A 24,449-nucleotide genomic window follows, 5' to 3' on the forward strand; every position below is an offset into this window, starting at 1 on the left:
GTCGACGATCAAAATGCCATTTATTTCGAAAATCCGTACTAAAAATCATATATACAATTCAATGGTACCGCAACAATTCAATTTAAAAAGTTGTTTATTTGACTATCCTTTTGCGGTGAGAATAGAATATACTTAAGTACTTAAATTATTAACTCCGCAGCGATTTTTAGCGATTTGTATCATAAACAGTTTTTTATTATATATTATTTGGCAGTAACTATGTTTATTTAAATTAGAATTATTCCGAAACCGGTCCAATTTACAACTGATGACGTATTTAATATATCTTATTTATTAATAATATCGACTGTATTTAAAGTTTTAATGAAATCTAAATAAAAAAGATGCAATCATTCTTTGCAACTAAATGTTAATAAATTAGTAGTTTGTACAGTTGACATCAAAAACTGTCACAAGGTTTGCTTCAATTCGATTTAGTCCACTGTACAATGTCTTTTAGTGAATAATCTTTTTTATTGTATTAAGCGTTAGTTGTCGCTTTTGACTTCGGTCATGGCTTGGTTGTCTGGTTTTAGGTATAAAAAATAGCCTATATCCTTCCTTGGGCTCCAGCTTGCTTCGTACCAAATTTCAGCATATTCGGATCATCAGTTTCCTCATGAAAGAGCAACAGATAGACTATATATTATATTTTTTCAAAAACAATAGAAGAATCACTATTTAAGTAAAATAATCAACGATCACAAGTTTTATAGAATTACTCCAAAATTAAAACACTATTCCGATAAAATGCTACATTTTTTATGTTATCTGAGAAATGGTACAATTAGTGCAAAGGTTCGTTGAAAGTTATGAAGATGTAGTCATATTTTATAATGGTTCAGTTATTATATAATACTACAGAAGTATGATATACAAACTTCACTTTCATTAAAACTCAATCTACTCAACAAAAGTACACAACGTCATTTTTCAATTCACTTTATTAAGATCTTGAATAATATTAGCGCACAATAATTTTATAATTAAGCTGATCAACAGACTTATCATAAAAAAAAAAATCTTGACAGAACAACAAAAATCACATTGACTTACAATAACTATAAAATCTATTGCACCGAGGACGCCGATACACCAAGAATTATTGTCAAGATATGACTACACGGTAATAACATCAAGAATTCAAAAATCTTACACATTGACTGAACTATCACTAACAGCAATCTGAACAGGATTAAGTAAATCAATGGACTAAGTCCAAAAAGTAATATAATAGTCATATTATGATAAAATAAAACAAGAATCAAATCGAATTTGTCATAGTTAAAAAGTGCGACCACGCATGGATGACTATCACACTTTAACGTACTATAATATGGATACAAATAAGAAATAAAATACGACTGTATTCTCAAATAAAAAAAGAAAACAATAAAAACTGGATAAGACAAACATATCTATACAAAGTTTATAATTAAAAAAAAATAACCACTTACTATCGAAATATTAATTTACCTAATTATAAATTACAAACATCTACATACATTTATAACGTCGATCTCTAGAAATTGACGTTCACTACGAAAGCACAATAATTGACGAAATTAACTAATATTACCATTCTTATCAGTACAGAAACGAAATTCAGCAAAAAATTAAGGAATGCTTGATCATTTTGTTTGTTAGAGATCGTCCGAAACAGCGACTGAGGTAAATGTATACAGATTCAAAATATACGATAACATTACATTATCGATAAATAGTTATGACATATACAAAGGTCATAAGACAGAAGGGGGTCCCATAGAGTAACTATATCACGTCATATCTGTGTAAATTACTTTTGAAATTCACTCGTACAAATTATGAAAAGTTAAACTTCCAAATTATCTAAATTTTTTATTTTTATGACTTATAAAATTTTTCCTTAACATTTGTAAACTTTTAGCAAATTTTACTTTGTTACCAATTTAACCTAATGGACCCACAATGGCTACTTTTTGGCATTCGCTTACATTTGTACGAACTAGATGAAAGGTGCTGAAAATAAATAAGTTAATAATAAATATACTTACGGATTGAACATGTATTTGCACAATTACACATAGAGATTCAAAAATTTTTAAACTACTAGAACTCTCTTACGAGCGACCCTGTATCCGCCTTCCTACGAAAATAATTTTAACGCCATGACATATTAATAACATGATTTAAATGCCCCTCGATATTATTTTTATCGGTGGGATGTTTTGAACGATTTGTTTATAATTTTAAACTTTTACATTTCATAGGGTCAACTCTGTTTTAGAGCTAGCTTTAACAATGACTTGGAGGTTAATATTTGTAAATACATACGTTTGGTGTATTTAATTGGAATTTTATCATTTATACAAATAGCTGCCTTAAGACGTGGGTATACGTCGTTGACTTCGCTCGATAAGCAGTTACCGATAAATAACAAAGTCTTGTCCCGCACTGAATTATTAGGTAACATAAGAATTGAATCGCGATTGGCGCATATCAATCATGTAAAAAAAATATATTTAAAAGTTATTCAGCAAAAATAAGTCGAAGGTTCCCAGATTATCGTGTTAAGTAATATTCTAATGTGAATAACAAAATTACGTTACAGATATCTTAGGATAAAAAAGCTAATAACAACAAATTCAGAGGGTACTTTACATATTTATTTCTACTTCTGTTGTTTCGTTTATATATATTTTTTAAGTAATAAAACCGAAAAAAAAAGAATCATTGTGTTCACGTTTATCCACGCCTTAATCAGAAATTAATCGTCCACAATTTCATTATTCAGTAACTTTATCTATATATGATCGTATAATACCTACGACCGCGAACATTGTCCGTCTAGTGACGCCAGAACAACATGTGGGATCGTTATAATTTGTAATGTTCATTAATATACATTACAATCGTTTAATTTTTAATTTAATAATAAATCATTCAAAATGTACCTAAAGTATCAACCAGGTTTTTTTAAAGCTAGCTCTCGTCATCATCTTTATAACTAACTTATACCTATACACCGACCACATAACATAATATTATAAGCTGTCTACTAACAATATTAATGCAATAGATTGATTAAGTTAAATAGCCTCGGTCTTGGATACGTTCGTAGGATTTACATGAAGCATTTGGAGTAGGAGGTCGCGTTGGAGAGGATGCTGGATGACGATTCTTCTTTGACTCCAACTGAAAAGTGATAATATAGCTGTAATCTAATACCTTATTCAATATATTGTACATTGTTTGTAAGAAATACTGTAAATCCGCAATATGAATATTTTTTTTTGATTCAATACGATAAGTTGTGTCTTCACAAAATAATAGTGTAATTTTTTGTACTGTCAGTTTATTTGACGAATAAAGTTTCAATGAGATCTTTAATAAACAATTTCACCGATTCAACCACTTGGAAAGAAATTTGTACAAATTTTTGTGTTGATGTCATAGTATTTTTTTTTTTTTGTATAATATCAACATTGGAGCGGATGGACGAACGATGGGTCACCTGAAGTGATTACCACCGCCCATGGACATTGGCTCTGCAAGAAATATTAACAATTTCGTATATTGAGCTTGTGAGCTCAAATGTTAAGTCCCTTGTGAGTGTACACTGGTACGTTCACCCTTCAAACTGATCGGATATATGGATATGGATGAATATCGGATGAGTGAATGGCCACCACCCACGAGCTTGCACAAATCCCTACCATTTAAATATATCGGCGTATTTAGGTGATAGAGATTTGTGGTACATACTAATGAATTGTTTAATCCGTGTATGATCAAATGCGACGTAATAAGTTGCGATTAAAGTATTTTATTTAGTCTTAATTAAAATAATATTTTAATCATTAAAGTGATCTCACCTTCTGGCCAGAAAGTAAATCGTCCAGCTGTGTCTGATGATGTGACTGCATCATGACGCCGAGGAGAAAAGCTGCTTGTAGACACGTAACCAGCATTGGGGCTTGGAGAGCCTCCTGAAAAAACGGTTTATAAAACTTTATTATCGTAATAATATCAATAGTAGTTAATAATACGCGTAATCGTTCGCTTTTTCTTTTAAGAAGTAATAAAACATATGTGCGTATCTGTGAAAACATTTAAGTGTATTTCATGGTTTCGACGTCGAAAGTAAATCAACGCCATCTATTGGAATTTTCATCAACAAATAGCAGTCTGGTTCGCATCGAAGGGTTGGTAATGGTGTTTGTTCTTGAAAGATGGCGCTAGTAGTAACTGTTGACGATAACATACACCAATGTTATAAATGCGTTGGTATTAAGAAGGCTTGAACATCAAAGAAGGACATGGGCTACTCTTTATAACCTAACCTTACAGGTTTGCCAAACCTCGGAAACCTGCATGTGTTTAATTTCAACGAAATTCTGCCACATGTGAATCCGCATTAGAGCAGCGTGGCATGTTGCTAACCTTCTCCTCAAAGGGAGAGGAGGCCTTGGCCCACCAATGGGAAATTTACAGGCTGTTACTATTATTGTATTCATGTGTAAATATCGCTCTGAATAATTTCAGTTACGGCGGATTTTCAACGGAAGACTGAGCATTAGTGAACAGGTGTGCAAACACACAGATTCTCTGTTATCTTACTCCTGAGAGTATCTACGAAGGTAAGCGGCTTAACGTGGTTTCTGTGGCACGGGAGAGTGTAAAATGACCATTTAAAAGTGCTTGTTTGATAACGTGTATTTTGATTTTAATTTTGAAAGCTGCTTCGAAACTCCGCTAAATGAAAATATAAAAAGAAATCAACCAGTTTTTACTAGCCCAGGCCGGAGTTTGAATCTATTAGGACGGATGCATCGGCAGCCTTTAGTCAGACTTCATATATTACGATAAAACTATTCATACATTGACTATGTAATTTTTATTTCCATTTAAAAATATACATTATATTTTACATGCATTTAATAGTTTTGTTTTCCTCGAGATTCTAAAAATCCAGGTATTGCTTTTAAAACCGCTGAGAGGCGCAAACAACGGTTTTTATTACTTTATTGATGTTTTATTAGTGAGAAATGGTTAAGCACTTATGACTTATTTGTTGCCCCAATAGATCTGTTGTTTTAGTATTATTATACACTCCTGTTGTAATTTTTTTTTTATAAATAAAATAAAATTTGATGAAAACGCACTCGGTTATTTTCTTTACATAGTATACAAATATCGAAAGGAATTTTTGATATGACAACGATATATGAAAAAAAAGCTTAGAACGTTTTATTTAAATTAAAATAAACACTTTTATTTTTATTTCGAAATATTAGTGTTTATTTAAAATAAAAGGGGCCCTGGGCTTACACTACTTAGGGGGCCACCTAAGACATATCCGAACATAGACTTGAAACCATACGATCTGTTTATTTTAATAACGTTATGGATTCTTTCGCATTATCGTCTATTTTTAACTTTGACAAGTCAAGACTTAGCTGGGCCCCCTTGAACCCACGAGGACATGGGCTGAAGCCCAAAAAGCCATATGGTAGATCCGGCCCTGCTTTCAATCGGTGACTAATACTGTGAAAGTGAAGTTACCTTCAGGCCAGAAGGAGAAACGTGAGACGGCGTCTGAAGATGTCACGATGTCGTGATGGCGGTTCGGTGAAAAGCCACCGGTGGCTGCGTAGCCAGATCCTGGACTAGATGATCCATCTGTAATAAAAAAAATAATTACTTTAGTAGCATACAAATGACTCAATCCTAATGTTAACAATATTATAAATTAGGAAGTCGAACGATTGGAAGAATTATTATTAAATGAATAGAAGTCGACACGTCATGAATTAGTACAGAGGGCGGTTATTATTTATTTATGTTAAATTTGAAATAAAATGGTATGATCCTAATTTATACCTAACGGAGCGGAAAGCTTCTAAATATATGGTACTTATAATTAAACATTAGTAACTCTGATACTCCAAGAAACTTACAAAAGTATTTTTGTTTGATCACAAATTAATAAAAAACTATTCGTTTGTTGTTTACTGAACAAACAGTTATAGGTTGGTTGGATTTTTTCAAAATAAAATAAAGTTGAGAGGGTGTTTCGATTGTTTTATTATTTTAGAATTCATTTAGTAAGTATTCATTTCCAGTTAACATTATTAACACAAATAATATTGTAACGGTTTTTGCAGGCTCGTCTAATTGTGAGAGTATTTTACAGAATCATCGCGATCACATCCATTCAGTAAAACTTTGACTAAGGTTTTTTTACTAAAATTATCTTATCTCTCGTCTGCTATATACTTTTCAACATCTTACCAAGAGGTGGAACGTTGATCGCGTTGTAACTATTCATGGGCATCGGCTGCATCGACTGCAGCTGGTTCTGGAGCTGAAATAAATGACGGATACATTATTAATATACATTATTATACATTTATCACTTTTCACTTGGCATTTGTATATTTTAATTATCAGGTTACTATTCAATCTCATCCTCACACAGTTTTAATAGACCAGAAGCTGGTGATAGAATATCTTAAATACCTTATTGCGTGTGTATTCAATATTCCTAAACACATAAAATAGTTCTAATTTTTGTTTATTGATTTTTGTCAGTTGACAGTATTCTGCTAAAAATAATATTTATATATAAACGAAATCTTCAAGTTAGTTTGAGCCACGCCCTAGCTATTTCAATGATGAATAATTATGTTAATTGCACTGGTCGAGTCGAGGTGTCGAACTTTTATAAATTACTTTAAATTTTCCGGCACTATCTCCCCGTCTATAATGAAACTGCCTATAATAGATCTAACACAATTTATGCTTAAAAATTTGATCATAATATTTGAAATAATTTTCAATCTAATTTTACTAAATGTTTTGCACTCATAACAAATTTGCGTCGTTTTTTTTTAATTTTTTTTTTTTATCCAAACTTGCAGTTCGTTTGATAAATGGTAACCACTGCAAGAAATATTAACCATTCCTCACATCGCCTATGCGCCACCAACCTTGGGAACTGAGATGTTATCCAGCACAACAAGTATTGCTTCTTGGCGGTAGAATATCTGATGAGGGTGTTTGTTACCTATCCGGCCTGGCTTACACAAAGCTCTACCATGAAGTAAATAATACATGTACTTCATGATTTCAATGACCAGACTAGAACGCTTGTTAGCTTGGCAATGACGAACAAACCACATTATTGAACAACTATGTAAACTATGTAACAGATAGTCGATAGTTCAAATATTTACCATAGAGTTAAACATTTGGAAATGCATTGTTTATTACGTCAAAAACGTATTGTCAACACTACAATACACCGCGAATTTCAGTTCTAGCACGTTTCATAATAGCCAGTTGTTTAATTATTCTATCTTTGTTCATTTGAAACACTTGGACTTTGGAGTAAGAGCGCAAAAACCTTTATGAAACAAAAAACACGACGTCCATTGCCAGCATTCTATTTTGATATCGGTGTTAATAAAAATATTTCCATACAAGTATCCGAATTCTAGAAATCACTTTGTATGGATATGTCCCGACGGACGTCGGACGACGGTACGGGCCAATTATAAAGTTTTAAAATATCTGTCAAAAAATTCACAACAGTGAAAATCCCAAGAAGTCAGTACTGCATCTGATATAATAAAGATTATTTAATATCTGGAACTTTTTTTTATTGATTATATTTACAATAAAGTATAAATGTTCTTTTATTGTATATCAATTTTCACAATAAAAAAAATCTAAATTAAAGTAGCACGTGAATTTTATATGTATGCTTGATGATTAGGTTAAAAAAAAAATGCCCCCTTCTTTTCTTAAAATTATATGACTATAATAATGTATATGTGATAGAATATATAGATCATTCTTGGTAAATGAACCAAGAATGATCTATTTTGTTCATTGGATAGCTTCACTTAATATAATTTGTTGAATAGCGATTCAAAAGTGTAAAAGGCTACTTTAATAAAGTATATTTTGATTTTGATTTTGATTATTCAGCGGAATATTCAGCTATCCGAACGAATTAGAATTGATCTCTAGTCACTAGTAGCAAGCACTAACAACATGGACTCTTGTATCTAATATTTTAAACGCAATTGGTTTTTTACCGCCGGGCCTATCCATAACAACCTTTTGCATTAAATAGTTTGTTTATTGAGATAATTTTGAAGTTGTAACCATACGATACGACTAAATACGCAAAGTGATATCTACAAAATCCCGTCCGATCAGGCGACTTTGATGCTTTAGAGGCGGCGCGCGGGGTTAATATTAAAACGTGAAAAGCCAAGTCTAAACTAAATTTTAAATCGAATGAAATCGAGAGGCTGTTGTTCTTTATTTACATTTAATATACTGAATACACAGGTTATACAAAGATTGACATTTACAATAAAATTTTCATGGAAATATTTGAACTCGTAATCAAATAGAAATTTCTGTCGTATTTAACTGTTTTTTATTTTTGTACGAAAATAAATATCGATATACAAATTTTGTTATGATTTTCCTGTGAATTATAAATAAAATAGATTTGAATTAAATATATCATATATTTAATAGAGAGTTTGAAACAAAGTGGCTTGAAATTTACGGGTACACTGTTTGTTTACCCAAAGCCTATGAATGTTCATAATTATATTTAAGTTGAAAAATCCCAGAATATTCTTTAATAGATTTCGGTATCTGTTTGAGTTTTGCAAACTTCGACACTACCTGATTGCTTATCATCAAAGTTGCATCATAATAATAGTATATATTTTTCATGAGATACGATTTTTTCATATACAATTTGTTCGCAATGCATATCATCAACTTGTATACAGTTTGGTTGAACGTATCGTATTCGGGGTCCAGATGAGTATTCAGTGATATTTAGCTCAGTTTTGTAATACTGATAAACAGATTAACTTTAAAATTTACATCATAACTCACACACTAAATAGATACGACTAATTAATACGAAAACTTAACAATCAATATGAACTCCAATTAATTTTTATTGTGATATTTTATATTATTTGATATAGACATAACTTCAACATAAAACGTTCATGTTAAAAGTCCAATTATAATTTAGTCGAGGGCATCACTCCTGTTCAGCGTAATAAAACTACTATTTTTTAATAGAATATTCACACTTTCAAGGACCTAATAATTCCAAAGAAACATTTATAATGTTCTGAGTCGAAAACAAAATAACAGATAAATTAAAAATATATATATATAATAAATTACTTTAGCGTCTGTGCTGTCGTCATACGGTTGTTATCATTTCCAATAAATTTTATTCTAAGCCGTAACTAACGGCAACCGTTGCAGTATAAAGAATTTGTCGAAACAGTCATTGTGCCAATTTGCAAGCACTTCGGTTTTATAGCGTGTTGATACGCAAATAAAATTTTAATCTCATTTTGATTACAGCCATAAAAATAATATGCGTTTGATACTTGATATCGTACAGTGCATTATTAGGTTTGCATTTTGTCTGGGAATAAAGACACGATCTAGTATCAGGACCAAAATGGCTTTAGAGCGTTAATTACTCATTGACTTTGATGCCTTTTTCACTTATGTTGATGATGACAACCATTTTCAACGAAGCATAGCAATACCAATGTTATTTTGAGTAATTAATAAATATCAAATAGGCCACCAATGGTTAGAACGCGTGCAATGGCCCAGTGGTTAGAACGCGTACACCTTAACCGACGATTTCGGGTTCAACCCCAGGCAGGTGCCACTGAATTGTCATGTGCTTAATTTGTGTTTACAATTCATCTCGTGCTCGGTGTTGAACGAAAACGCGAGGAAACCTGCATGTGTCTAATTTCAACGAAATTTTGCCACTTGTGTATTCCACCAACCCGCATTGAAGCAGCGTGGTGGAATATGCACCAAACCTTCTCCTCAAAGGGAGAGGAGGCCTTAGCCCAGCAGTGGGAAATTTACAGGCTGCTAATTTAATGTAAAAAAATAGGCCACCATGTCATATTCTCCTAGTGCCATTGCATAGCGGATTCCAAGAAATAAAGACAACTTTTTGAATCGTAAATGTATTGCAAAATACCGGATCTCGATACAATACACTAACTCACCTTTCACACCGAACATAGAACTGCAGAGTAAAAAAAAGGAAAAGTTAAAGTTTGGAGGAAGAATAATAGGGTAGGCACACCTACCGCGGTCACCGTTTGAATTCTGAATTTTCATATATTCAAAGCCTTTCCGGTGACTTCTATTCAATTAAAATGTATTTTAAATTATATATGAAATAGCCAGAAGAACGAATCAGTAATAGAACTAAACCGGCATTTATTAAAAAATTAGCACACGCATCATTAGGGAAATTTTCCGATTTTCCTGATCCGGGATGTTCAAAGCAGTTCCGTTAATGATATGTAAAATTTATTTGAAATACATAAATACCTTAATTGAGACCGCATAATTATTTGAATAGGCTCGCTGATAAAATTTAATTACGAAAGCGAAATAAATTAATAAAATTCCACCAACGTTAATTTTTACATAAACCGTGTTTCGTACATACGCTATAATATATAATGTCTAGTTATTTCAAAATATATTTAATTTGGTTTCAAAGAACTGTTTTTAAATTTAAATCTGTTTTTAAGTAGTGAGTAGGTACTCTTAATAAATATTTAGATCACCCGAGCTCACCCTCAAAGTATTGACGACAAAAATTGGCTTTGAAACTACGCAAATTGCAAAAAGAATGAAGAGAGTTCGTTAGCTACGGAACCACAGACACTCAAATATAGGCAATCTAACACCCAGCCCTAAAATTATAACGCTCAAATAGTTTGAAATAAAATGAAATCAAACACTATGAAAACAACGAGTTCTGAAATAATTAATGAAATATTATTTAGATCATTTTGAATGAAATTCATAAAATAATTGATATCAAATTATACAGAGAACAAATCCGTTTATGTTGTACATATCGATACAATACCATTAAACTTCATAGACATTAAGTTCGTTGCAAATATGAATACGTAATTATCCAAAATGAACATCTGCTTGAAACATTTTTGAAATTCCTGACTAATATGCAGCAAATTTTGCACAGGAATTCCTTATGGAACCAAACATACATATGTATCATATACAATCACGATTTTTCAAAATTAATTTACTCGGGGAGTTGCATGGGGGAAGTTTATGAATCAATAAAAACAAATGAAAGTACAAACAGTAAAAGTGATAACTTCACACGGGAGAGTAAACCGCTTCGTTACGTAACGCGTTACGGTGCCAGTCTATCTTCTTTTCCTCTTAATTACAATTCATAAATATGTTCAAGATTTGTAAATAAGCATAAAATATATTAATCAATAAAATATTTTATTAATAAATAACCTTTACTTTCATATAAAATTTAAGTAATAACTTAAGCTTTTCTCAAGTTAAGCAATTTCAATATGTAATAGTTCAACTTAGATTAGCTTAAGTTATCACTTCTGTCGGGCGTCGCGAGACACACACAGATTTTTTATTATCAATTAATCGCCCACGAGGCTCAAATTGTGGATGCAAGTCTTATTCGAAGTTTGCCTTATTCAAAATACGCTTGAGTTAAAAAATCAATTAAGGAGGTAAAATTTGGCTATGGAAGCTAGGCATAATCTTCACATTGGTTCCTGTTGAAAAATGTAAGGTTACGTTTAGTTTTCCGATAGGTTTAGTTCATTATGAAGAAAGTTATCTCGTAATATAAAAAGATAAAAATGGTTGTTTACGTTATTCAATGATTTACTTCGCTTAGTAGTTTCGTAACGATTTAATTTCATTCATCTTCTGAAAAAGTAGGTCAGTCAAGAGATTAGTAATATAAATTAAGAACAGGATTTATTCTTAAGAAAATAGAGTTTTACAAATTAAATTTATACGTCGATATTTCGAATCTAAGCAAGTTAGTAAGCCGGGATTATAAAATAATTAAATTAATACGTAAGTAATGATTTCGTGTATGAAAAAAAGTTGTTTTTTTTTTTAAATAAAATATTATATACACTAGTTTCTGCCCGCGGCTTCGCTTATATTTAAGGGGTCAGTCGTCAGGTACTAGATATAAAAAATAGCCTATTAAGCCCGTTAACTTATGTTCTACCCTGGAGTTCAGCCTTGCTTCTTAAACACTCATCAAATTCGATTCAGTGGTTTGGCAGATAAGAGCAGTTACGTTCGCCTTTATAATTTTAGTGTATATTTAATAGATGCGCCATTTCAGTCTCGTAGTAAATATGATAATTCTTTATTTTCAACAATGAGAATAGTACCCCTTTTCTTAACAGTAGTGATCAATACTTAAGCAGTTTTATCTGAACGGAAGATCGCGGCTTCATATCCAGTTCAGGAAAAAAAGCTTCGACGGTAATTTTACTGAACGAAGTCATTATTTATACCATAAATAACTAATAAGGCGAGACATATCTAAGTACATAGTTCAACTGTTTTTTTATCGCTGATGCTATTTCGATCAGTTTTTATGTAAGTCCTCCTTTCCTAGTCGTGGTTGGGAGACCCAATGTTACGAGTAGTACATGAGAACACATTATTTTTGATAAAAAAATTACTAGCTATTCATGTGAGTTATTGAAAACCCCTCTCAAAATGACCATATCGTTTAAGTACATTGCTAAGTTGATCGTTGTAGATTGGCACCGAATTCGAATTCGGCAATTAACCACCAATCCTGTGTTAAAATCGACATATCAGAGGGAACTCGAGAACGCAAAGCTATAATAGCTAGACGGCAGAAAAAGCAAAAAATGAGGTGTTAGCGATTCGGCAGGCCACACTATCAACTTTCTATTTAACGCCTCGTGGACAATATTCACCTTATTTTTTAGGAGTGCTGTTCTGTTATCAAAAAAATATTCTCAGGCGATTTTATTGGATTAGTTTTATTATGCTATTTAGCCGACGACTCTAATTGCTTAGTAGTTGATATAGAAGATAAAAGTACCTTATATCTAAGTTTTGAGACTGTATATTCGCATTTAAAAGTGTTATAGCATCTTCAATCCTTGGAGCATTTGACACTATGAGAAGTCGTTCATACTTCCTGCTCAACGGTTAAAGCGACTACTAACTGTCGAACATCGCGTGTTCTGTCTTCATAAAATAAAATAAAATAAATAAAAGGAAAATAATTACCTTGTACATGTCCTATGACTGAGCTGATAATTACTCATCAAGATTTCACCTGACACCTGCAGATTCCCTTACAATGATTTCGTTCACCGCCAAACACGACTTCAATTTATAAAACAAATGAAGGACATGAGAAGCATTGAGGCTCAGAAACAGCAATCTTCTTTAAACATTCAGGTGTTCTAATATTTTTTAATATAACCATTTATATTAAAAAATATATAATAATATCTCCTTACAGAGTTTATCTAATTGCCTAACGTTTTCTGTTCGGGCGACCGCCTACCTGGCGCCAGCGTTCCTTGGGAATGTTTTTGCTGGTGAGTGTTAATGTTATCTAATATATAAAAAAAAAACGAATATATACATTGACTGTTATGCAATTTTCAGTAAGGTTACCTGATATTTTAAATTTGGAACCGAAATTAATTTCATGGCTATACGAGGAGAAGAAATGTCATCGCTGTGGTCTTGTTGGTTTGTTGTCTCATGGAACTGTGACGGTAAGAGTGCCTCTAGCCTTACACTAATTGCTCCATAACATTTTATTTTTATTTGTAATTACATATTATATTTACAGTATTTGTGATGAGACATAAACATAAAAAACATAAGCAGCCCGTAAATGTCCCACTGCTGGGATAAAGGCCTCCTCTCCCTTTGAGGAGAAGGTTTGGAGCATATTCCACCACGCTGCTCCAATGCGGGTTGGCGGAATACACCTTTGGCTGAATTTCGTTGAAATTAGACACATGCAGGTTTCCTCACGATGTTTTCCTTCACCGACGAGCACGAGATGAATTATAAACACAAATTAAGCACATGAAATTTCAGTGGTGCCTGCCTGGGTTTGAACCCGAAATCATCGGTTAAGATGCACGCGTTCTAACCACTGGGCCATCTCGGCTCGGTGATGAGAGTTCGTTACAAAAATTTGATTAGGAGGACATTATTTCTGTACCATCAGATCAATTCAAATCATCATAATCATATAACAGATTCCAGATTTGAAATCCTTCATCAATTTAATAAAAAAAAAAACAATTGACAATCGAAATTTCCAATTTATTAAACGAGTCGATAAACTAAAAATGCTATTTTTGAATTAGCGGTGTAATCTTGGTACGTTTGGAAAGTCAACGTTTCCTAATAGTGTGTCTACGTTCCTGACCTTGTTGTCAACACAAATGTCGCTTCATTTAATCAGCAAACTACAGTCAAAGCCAAATACTTTGAGAATTAAAGCGTATGGTTGAATGGTAGATGTAAATTATAATACATTCTTTGACATAATTCATTAAAAGAAGTTATTACAGAGGTATTAACCCTTATTATGAACCCTTAACAAGTCCTCCAATGTTGAAAATCGAATAGGTGTATATAATAATGTCTGTCTACGGCTTCTTAGCTTCAAGCAGATTACAATGCCGTTGTTGTCGTAATTGACTTTTTAATCAGGGTAGTTTATACGTGAATTTAATTATAGGTATATAAAATGTTTCCGACTTTTTAAAGGTTTAGCTCAATATGGTATAGTCGCACGACTCTTTTACAATGGGCATTGACTAAAACATCTTTTTTTAATTTTATAATGTCAATTTTTATAAATAAAAAAAAAATGCTTGTTTTTTTTTTGTTCGTACTTGTTCTATGCATTTTAACATTGTCATCCGATTGCGTTGAAACTTTGTACAGATGTTGGGGACTTATACTGATTGATCCTTAGTCTATCTGGCTACAGGCATCGAGATTAGCTGTCTATTAGACGTCTATTAGACGTCAAATTTAGTACCGCGAAAGGATTATTCTCGTAGTATCGTCGATAGTTGCAAACTAAATAACGACTTTGCAATGCTGGCTAATAGCTAGTATTTGCAGCGAACCAATCAAATAAACTTAAAATAAATCGAGTTTACGAAATATTATGTAATATATATTCACACGATGCAACGCGTCTTTGTAAATGTTTGTAAGTAATTTAAATGCTGTAATTGCGTCATAAATTAGTATACAGTCAACATTGACTGTACAATACAATTCTTACTAATGTCCGGTTACTATATTCGAGAAACGATAAATTTTGCTTACGCGTCGTGCAACCTACGTCGCGTTATTCAAAAGCATCTCTACAAAAAACGTTGCGCAATTTTCGAAAGAGAGTTTCGATGCTCGTATCGCAAAAATGATCTGTTGTTGTTTATAAAATAACGCTTAATTAAATATTATATAGGAAACCCGTATTTTCAGTGCAAAATATTCATTACCAAGTTATAGGTTCTACGAATAAACGTAATTTAATTAATTAATTAACGTAAATATTTATTTTTTTAATATTATTTTAGTTTGTCCTACTAAAATATTAAGTTACAATAAAATTAATAAGATAAATTTATTCTTAAATAAATTTTAATCTTTCGAGCACTGCTTATTTCGCACTAGTCGTGATCATATTTATTTTTCAGCTACAATTAAAATTAAATAAAATTTAATATTTATTATAAAAATAAATTCCGTCTTACCTGTCCCTGTATCTGATGTGTAGCAAAAGGGTTGACTGACGGCGACTGGTGAGACAGTGCGCTGTGAGGAGAGCAACCAGGAGGGCTCCGACCCATGGTGCATCCACTGCTATAACCCAGTCCGCCAGTGGGCTGAGCGAGCCAAGATCTGTTTAAGAGATTTTTTATGGTACCGAATTATATTATTATACAAAAGAAAATGAGTGTATGTTGTAGATATTTTAGACATGTTTATATTTATTTTACAATAATTAATTAAACATAATAAAATTATCATGAAATAAAACCAATAAGGAGTAAAATAAATACTAAAATAGTTTCATTAATACTATAAATATGTGTGACTACGAATACGAAGAACGCACGGCTGACAGCAGCAAGATTACCTACGAATTTATCTTACCCCCAAGACGCGCCAATAGATGTTTAATATCAAAAACTTATCCAAAGTGAAACGAATTAATGGCAGAATGTCTTTATTTAAAACCTTAAATCTATAAAAATATGTAACATCTGAAATAGAACGATTCCATCATTGACAGGCGGATCGAATACCATCCATCAAAAATGCCACCAAGATTGATTACACAAAGACAGAAAGATATCCATAGAAGTAAACTATAAGTGTAATCCTGAATTTAGACTGTGTTGCTAACAAGAAAGTATATGAAACTTCTAGAATTCATTTCATAGCGGATGGCCTACGAATTAAATTAAGCATATGTTCCAAATTTTAGTATCAATAGTTTTGACTGTGGCAGTCAGCACAAACGATTTAAGGAGCACAAGCCAATTACGTAATGATAAAAATAATTACGTCGTTTTATTCATAACTGAGCTTTGCTTTTATAAATAATGGTTATTTGGCAAATAACAGTGAAAACATTTTTAAATAATCAAAAATTATACGTGCATTGGAATATTTCATTGCTCATTATATTTATACTAGGCGTGTATGGGGATATCCCACCTGAAAACAGGGGAACATTGTTTTTTTACTTTTAAACATATTGCGAAAATTATTTCCATTTGTCTAAGATCGCAAAATTGTGAAATTTGGTTGGCCAACCGACCCAAGGTTGGTAGCACGTTGGTGATGTAAAGAATGGTAATATTTCTTACAACGCCAATGGCTATTGGTGGTGGTGACCTTGTGGCACATTATTCCATCCGACTACGTACTTCATAAAAAGGCAAGAAAATAGACAAGTAATTGTATAACATAGATAGTATAGTTATAGGATATATTCCTTTTTTATATAGCAAAGGTAGACGGGCGGGTAAATGGGCCTGTAGATGGTAGAATCAGTTAATTTCTCAATTTATCAAAAGAAAAATAAATCATTGCTTACTTCACCAATCCGCCACCAACCTAATTATGGCCAATTAGCCTATATGCTACAATACAAAGTAGATCTGTAATTGGTAGAAAGCTGAAAAAGACTTTTGTAGTATTTGGCCAAGTTATAAAGATGATTAAACATATATTAATGATATTCAATTAAGTTTTAGGCTTTGAAATAGGAGGAGTTTTTTTATAAAAAGCAATATTTATATAAATATTGTAGTCAACAATATTGTGACCGAAAACAGCGAAAATGTAATCAACGGATATATTCTAATAATTTGAATAAGTTGATCACAGCATCAGATTACTGAAAAAAAAAAACACGACTCTTTAAGTTTAAGGTTCATCAATTAAATCAGCGCTGTGGTTTTGACGTCATTTTTGTCCGATAAAGAATATAAAACATTGATCAATAGAGGGACATAAATGTCCGAAACAAATATTAAAAAAAAACTATATATAAACATGAAAACTATGTAAAAAATATTTCAATAAAAATGATAAAATATTTTTTTACAAATAAAATGAAAGTAATCTTTCATGAAATTTGTTTTTAAAAACCCGATACAAAAATGTTTTGATAAATTTAGGATTCCAAAACGGTGAACTCTATTACAAATCATATGCCGTCTGTCTGTCACAAAAGGAGAGCAGGACATATAAAAATAAAAGGTTCTCCATTTGATCTGTATATTTGTGTTTATGTATGTTCGTATATCCGTGTACGTTTTCTAAAAGACTACTGATCTGATTTGAATTTGATTTCTTTTTCAGGGTAGATTATAGTGTATAATGTTAGGGTCTGATGAAGATGATTGGAGATATTCAAGGTAACTATAACAAACAGAAAATATCGAACTATTGCACGCTTCTCAGTTAAATTTTATTCCATTAATTTTGAAGTTTTGGGACGAAGTTGATTTGCACGCCTGACAATTGAGTGAACTGTCAGAAATCGTTACGTGAGGAAAACGCGTTAAACCCAGACGAAGGTCGTCTCTCCTCTATCTATTGTATCTAGCTTAATGTAACATTTATATTCTCAAACATTTTTCATTCATTCCATTTTTTCTGTTATTCAATACATCATATAAATCGAAGGTAATCTTTGTTCAAACGAGGTGTCCCAAAAAATATTATTCTTATTATTCATTAGAATTAATCGTTCAAGCTTAGGAATAACTTTTGAGTTTTCTAATTGTATTTGCTCGATAGTCGCTAGCTGGATATATCAATCACATTCCAATAGTACTTCTAAACGCCTCCTAGAAAATTATAATTTTCATTTAATTCATAGAGTATCAAAATTCAAGTGATTGTTAGTGATAACTTTAAAATGACTCGTAATTTTTTTTTTCTTTTGTACTTCGTGATAGTAAAGCACGACACACACATCCAAATATCGTATCTGTGTCGTAAACGCGTCCATGTAAATGGCGCATTTATTCCAAAGCCGCAGGCAACGGCTCGTTACGGATGAATACCGCAACGTAAAATGTGGGTTTACTCTAGATTAACGTAAGAAATGGTGACGTAACCCCGCCTCCTACAATTCTCGACCAATAAGAACACGTCACAGTAACCGACTATTATCCAATAATATAGTATCATTATTATAAGAAGATATACAATGTAGATTTTGTACAACGTGTACATATGAGTGAAACAATTGTTTCAATGCTGAGCTAGTTTCAAACCTATTCTAATTTATTTCTAATATTTGTTTATTAATTTTTGTTAAGGTGCAAAATTTGACAACAGTTTGGCATGATAGTTTTTACATTTGGACCAAGGAAATGTTTAACAACAAATAATTAATATTAAGTTTGGCGTGTACGTTGATAGTAAATATAAGTCCAAAAACTAACATGATTTATAAAACACATATTTATATATAAGTTTTTAAATTTTAATGTCAAATGACATCCACGTTTTCAAGACGCGTGAAATTTTGACATTTCATAAGAAGTTAAAAGCACGATAAACAACGATCGGTATGATTTTTGGCCAATAACGCGACCGCGTTACGAACTCATTTGTGTTTTCGATGGCCTCCAGAATCGAGGCCCAGATTATGAAACAGAAGGTAGATTGTGGCTTCACTATAATATTCCGTGCGTTCTATCTGCCTTTTGTATTTTATTATCTGTGGTTAATACTATGAATTTTTGACAAATATTACATGTAAAGTTTTACTTTCTGCACTGCTTCTCCGCTTAATCAATATATAATAGTGTTTAAAGACATTACAGTATAGTATGTGCTGTACTATAATATTCTAGTTTTAATATTCTTGACGATGATGATTTTCTCCTGAGCGATTACTGCCAGACCAATCTCAAGGAACTATGTACGACATTTTATAGGGCACAATAGTGTGTGCGCAAAGTTACTTCACTCATTATTCCCTGATTCTTATGGCACGGCAAATCCGAGCGGAAAGAGTTCAGGCGCAGGACCAACATCTTTCCGTGTTTTTAGTGGCCACCTAGCAGGCTGTTATAAGAATGTGTCGTCAAAATAACCTAAGATTTTTAAGTGGCATTTGTCGAGGCAAATAAATCTTGATGTGAACCCATTATATCTCGCCACTAGACCAACGAGGCTTTTTCCATTCCTAACAATATGATAAAAATATAGAATTACTATAAAGCACAACTATAACTATTATTCAAAATAAAGTAATTCTAAATGAAGGACGTTATTTAATCTGACACCTATGCGGCGTGGCCGAGCCGCGAATAATTTTGGGTTGACAAAATGTTGGTGTGGTGTTGACTATGAGAAAAAATTATTAATATCACTTTTCAACTTTTATTTGATCCATCATTGGATCTGACCAATTAGATGTCGTATCAATTAGATATCGTAAAGTTTTATATTATGAACGTTCTGGATATTAAGTATTAAATTTCTTTTAGTTTATCTATAAAACTTTTACATAATGGCCTATAGGTATAAATAGTATACAAAATACTGAATCGATGACTTCGTCTGCGTAGAATCCCAGGATTATTATTGATTGATGGCAAAATCCTTAAAGTAAATAAATTGAGTGATAAATTGAAAGAAATTGTTCAAAATTTTAATTAAATCTATATGTGATGTGAAATGTAAAATTTTGATCTTAAAAAATCAAGAATACATAATTTATCAAGTTTCATCCTCTAATTTAATCAATGGAGGCTACTTCCGACATGCCTCATTATGAGTTCACATTTATATCGTGAAACTATTGCCTCACTATTGGTCCTTACAGTTTTAACCCTTGTTACTAGTTCTATTATAAATGGAAATTCCACAAACCCCTTTTAAACAAATGTAGTAATTTTTTTCAAAAGTCTGTAATGAAAATCCCTATTGATATGAAAATTTACCAGAACTTTTAATTATAAAACGTATATACAAACCTTCAATTGGTCTTTCCTTTCCAGGAGTTCAAACCTACTGCGTCGAATTTAATCGAAATGTTTTGAAACAATATTAATAATACTTTTTACATACTGAATATTATTAAATAATGTTTATTAATAAAAAACAATTTTACCTATTTCAATATAATTATTGATTAAAATATAAATATCAAACCCGGATTATCATTTCAATAAATAAAATTATTACTTAACCGAATAAAAACATTGTCGATTATGGCGTTCGAGGTAAGACAATTACATCACTTTATTATACGAAGCAGATATATAATTGAGATATATAAAAAAAGGAACATTAAAAAATACTCAATATTAAAAACATGCATATCCCTTCCAGAACTTCTTCCAGCACATCCAAGAAGCATTTAAATAGATAAATATATAAGAAATGGAATCATACAAAAACTATATTATCATCTTTAGTATGTCTTTATTTCTGATTACAGTACAATAGTTAGTAGTAGTAAAACATATATATATATAATAACATGTCCTGATCGAATGGTTTATCATCGATGAGCGTAAAATATTAAAGTTAGGATTCAATTTGGCGAGTAGTATTGTAGTGTATAGTATAGTAGTAGTGGGTAGTATTGAGTAGACACTCGCTAAGGAAGGAATTTTGGAAATTCTACCTCTAAGAGTGATATATTCCGTATTTAAGTTCGGACGTGAAAGTTAATTTTTGGGATACGAATTGAAAATAAAACGTTATGTTTTTAAGTGTTTCTGGATATTGTAGTCCAAAGGGGGTGAAATAAGGGGTTGAAAGTTAGTATAGAAGTCCGTCTATGCCATAATATGTATGAATGACTGGTGAGGAAGGTTTAGGCATACAATTCGTTAATATTTTGTTTAAAATATGATAGTGATAATCAATAATTTTACCATATTTCTTTCTTAGCACACTTATAAAAATCAATATTTATGCAAATAAAAATCGTAGAACCATTGGTTTTTTTTATTTATTTATTTTAACGGCGTCAGACAGGTAAATGAGCGAGGGTATCAACCTGCGCCCACCGACATCTACACTGTGGGATATAAAACTCACAAAGTCAAAGCGCTCTCAAGCTTTTTAGCTAACACATTATTTCCTTTGTACCAGACCAGCCCACACATCAGAATAAATTATTACTAAGTGTTATAAATTGACAACTGAATTATTGGCATGTAAGGGATCCAACCTAGAAAGGACTAATATACATCTAGTGGATACGAGCGTTCAGTGCATTTAATAATCATTATATGTATAAAATATGAGAAAATATTTTTTTTATTATATAGGACAGGCAAATGGACCACCTGATGTAAGCGGTTATCTTATACAGACATTGGCAGTATTGCTGCTTAGCCATAGAATATCCGATGAGTGGGTGATACCTACCTAGAGAGGCTTGCACAACGCCCTACAACCAAGCGAAGGTTACGAGCGTTCAGCGCCTTTAGAAATAATGATTGTAAAATTGAGATTAATTCATACATGAATTTGGATGTTTCGAACATATTTTCCAATTTTATTTCCATTATTTTTAGTCATGGTTCTGAAGTTCGTCAGCAATAATTATACAAAAAAGATTGCTTTAAAAATACAAGTGAAAAAGTTTCTGAACCGTTTCCTTTTTGCCTATTTATGTATATATAGATTATTCCGTTGCAGAAACCAATATGAAATAAATTGATAACGAAATAAAGAGTATCGTTTAAAAAAATGTCAGCATAAGCTGATAACTGAATCATAGTTTTGCAGCGCTATTTGACCTCCTTGCATCGGTTATCAGGGAATATCAGTCACGTGTATGCAATCTGTTGCCAACCGTCCAAACGACCTTATAAAAAATAAGGTCATATACCTGATCGATTATAATATCTTTTATAATTATATAATAAAGTTAAAAACATGTTTTAGTAAATAATAATAACTTTGAGATTTATGTCACTAGACTTTTAAATAATCACATAAGTAGCTATACCCTGTTCAAGTTAGTTTGATCTTTTTGACATCGTTTGAACTGTTTTTGGGCCGCGTATCGCTATAAAAAACAGGGTTAATCTAGACCTACCGTTCAAACTCGAAGGAAAAACAAGAATATTAGTAATTCCTTATCGTAACTGTTAAACATTTTCGATGTACCGATTGATTTAAAACGTATTGAATAATAGCTATAATATAATTGTATCGGCTAGTGAAAGGAGTTCTGGTTTGTTTTACGTCCTGTTAATCGGTAATCATCACAGAACTGCTGCAAATATTATTGGAACCATTCCTTCCATGTAGTGAAATTAAACATTAAAGCCTTATTCATGTAAAAATAAAAAATTAAAATAGTTACTGTACAAATTACCGCGTGGAATGACAGCAAGATTGAAAACAACATTTCCCATTCGAATCGCAACTCCGATACACAAATAAAAATAAGCCTATTTATGTTTCGTATTAAAAAACACTCTAAATCAAACTAAAAACTGTAAAAAATAATAGGTAATGGACATTCTACCGCCAAATAACAGTAATCTGTATCGTTGTGTTCCGATTAGAAGGGTGAGTGAGCCAGTGTAATAAAACAAATCCCAAGGTTGGTGGCGCGTAGGTGATGTAAGGTATGGTTAATATTTCTTACAGCGCCTTTGTCTGTGGGCGGCGGCCCATATGCTCGTCCGCCAACCAATGCCGTACGAAAAAAAAGATAAAATTTAATTTTATAAACACAGTTAATTTAATAGCTAAATAAGTATCAATTTCGCATTCGTATAGTGCCAGATTACAAATGGTTAGGGTACCATCAATAATCACGAGTACATTAGTGAGCCAATTTTGATCCTCTGAATTAAATTCAAATAGTTTGCGAATAACAGAAATAGCAGTGTTATAATTGAAACAAATTAACAATAGCTAGTCTGTAAATTCTATGTTACATAATTTCTGACAGCAATTGTTATATTTGAAATTATCATCATTTTCAACCATCGTACAGCATGTACCTACATGAAAACAGTTGAATGTCAAAAGAAAAAGCAAATAACGTATTTTGCAATGACCGAGAAATTTGGAATTTTCGGCTGCTTTCAACGCATTACGTTCGCACGTAATTACATATGTTACACTGCTGTTAATTATATTGAACAATGAACAATCCTCTTATAATCCGATCGAATGACAAATTCAATAAATCTGAAAAGGGAACTCTAATTAAAAGCTAGTTGGATTGTCAAATACAATTTTCGAACCAAGAAAACAATCGATATAATTTCTACGATAATAATACAAACATACATTGACTTAACATTGCCGATAATATTCGGGGTTTTTTTTATCTGTCTCGAGTGACCTTTGCGTAATTTTTTTGTGATACAAGTGATCAAACCATCACTGATATATATTTGATTCCCAAGTGACTACTTATACTTTAAGCTTAATCATGTATTTTGTATTATAGTATATGATTATTTGTGTGAAAAATACAAAATATTTGACGCCCTCCGTGGTCGAGTACTGTGTACTGTGGTCGAGTACTGTGTACACCGGTTTTTATGTGTACGCCACTCCGAGCTCCCGGGTTCGATGTAGAAAAAGTTCATTAGTTTTTTACGTTGTCTTTTTTACTTCTGATTTTCCCTAACACACGTGCTTTAGCTACTTACATTGGGATCATAGTAATGTATGTGACGTTGTCCTATATTTATATTTAAGCTACATATTATAATATACCACAATTCCACACTTCAAAGCTTGACCAATTAAAATTAAAAATGTATTATATTGAAAACAATGAGCGGTGACACTGATTCAAATCATTCTAAGCACCACTGAGCTTAAACGTAAACACGTAAACTAAATTTGTGCTTATGTAACTAATGCTCAAAGTTGGACGATAACGACATGAAAATCTGTGTGCCAATACGTATGAAAGTCATTATGCATCTGATTTTAATATAATAACCATAAGGAAAACGTAATACTTTAACTTTAGGCGTTCTTGTTTTAAAAAA

The 24,449-nt window shown here is 31.9% G+C and overlaps 1 protein-coding gene across 3 annotated transcripts in view; it reads right to left on the minus strand.

Moving 5' to 3' along the window:
• Positions 1-937: 937 nt before the first annotated feature.
• LOC125076134 (forkhead box protein L2-like) overlaps positions 938-24,449 on the minus strand; it is a 105,753-nt gene continuing 82,241 nt past the window's right edge. For all 3 annotated transcript variants that reach the window (XM_047688108.1, XM_047688107.1, XM_047688109.1), the window contains exons 7-11: positions 15,681-15,828; positions 6,277-6,349; positions 5,548-5,664; positions 3,858-3,971; positions 938-3,177 (exon numbers count right to left, since the gene is read on the minus strand). In XM_047688108.1, coding sequence (XP_047544064.1) covers positions 3,107-3,177; positions 3,858-3,971; positions 5,548-5,664; positions 6,277-6,349; positions 15,681-15,828 — 523 coding nt within the window. In that variant the 3' untranslated portion in view covers positions 938-3,106. The remainder of the gene's footprint in view (positions 3,178-3,857; positions 3,972-5,547; positions 5,665-6,276; positions 6,350-15,680; positions 15,829-24,449) is intronic.

The sequence above is a fragment of the Vanessa atalanta genome, chromosome Z (assembly GCF_905147765.1).
Source record: "Vanessa atalanta chromosome Z, ilVanAtal1.2, whole genome shotgun sequence".
NCBI lineage: Eukaryota > Metazoa > Arthropoda > Insecta > Lepidoptera > Nymphalidae > Vanessa > Vanessa atalanta.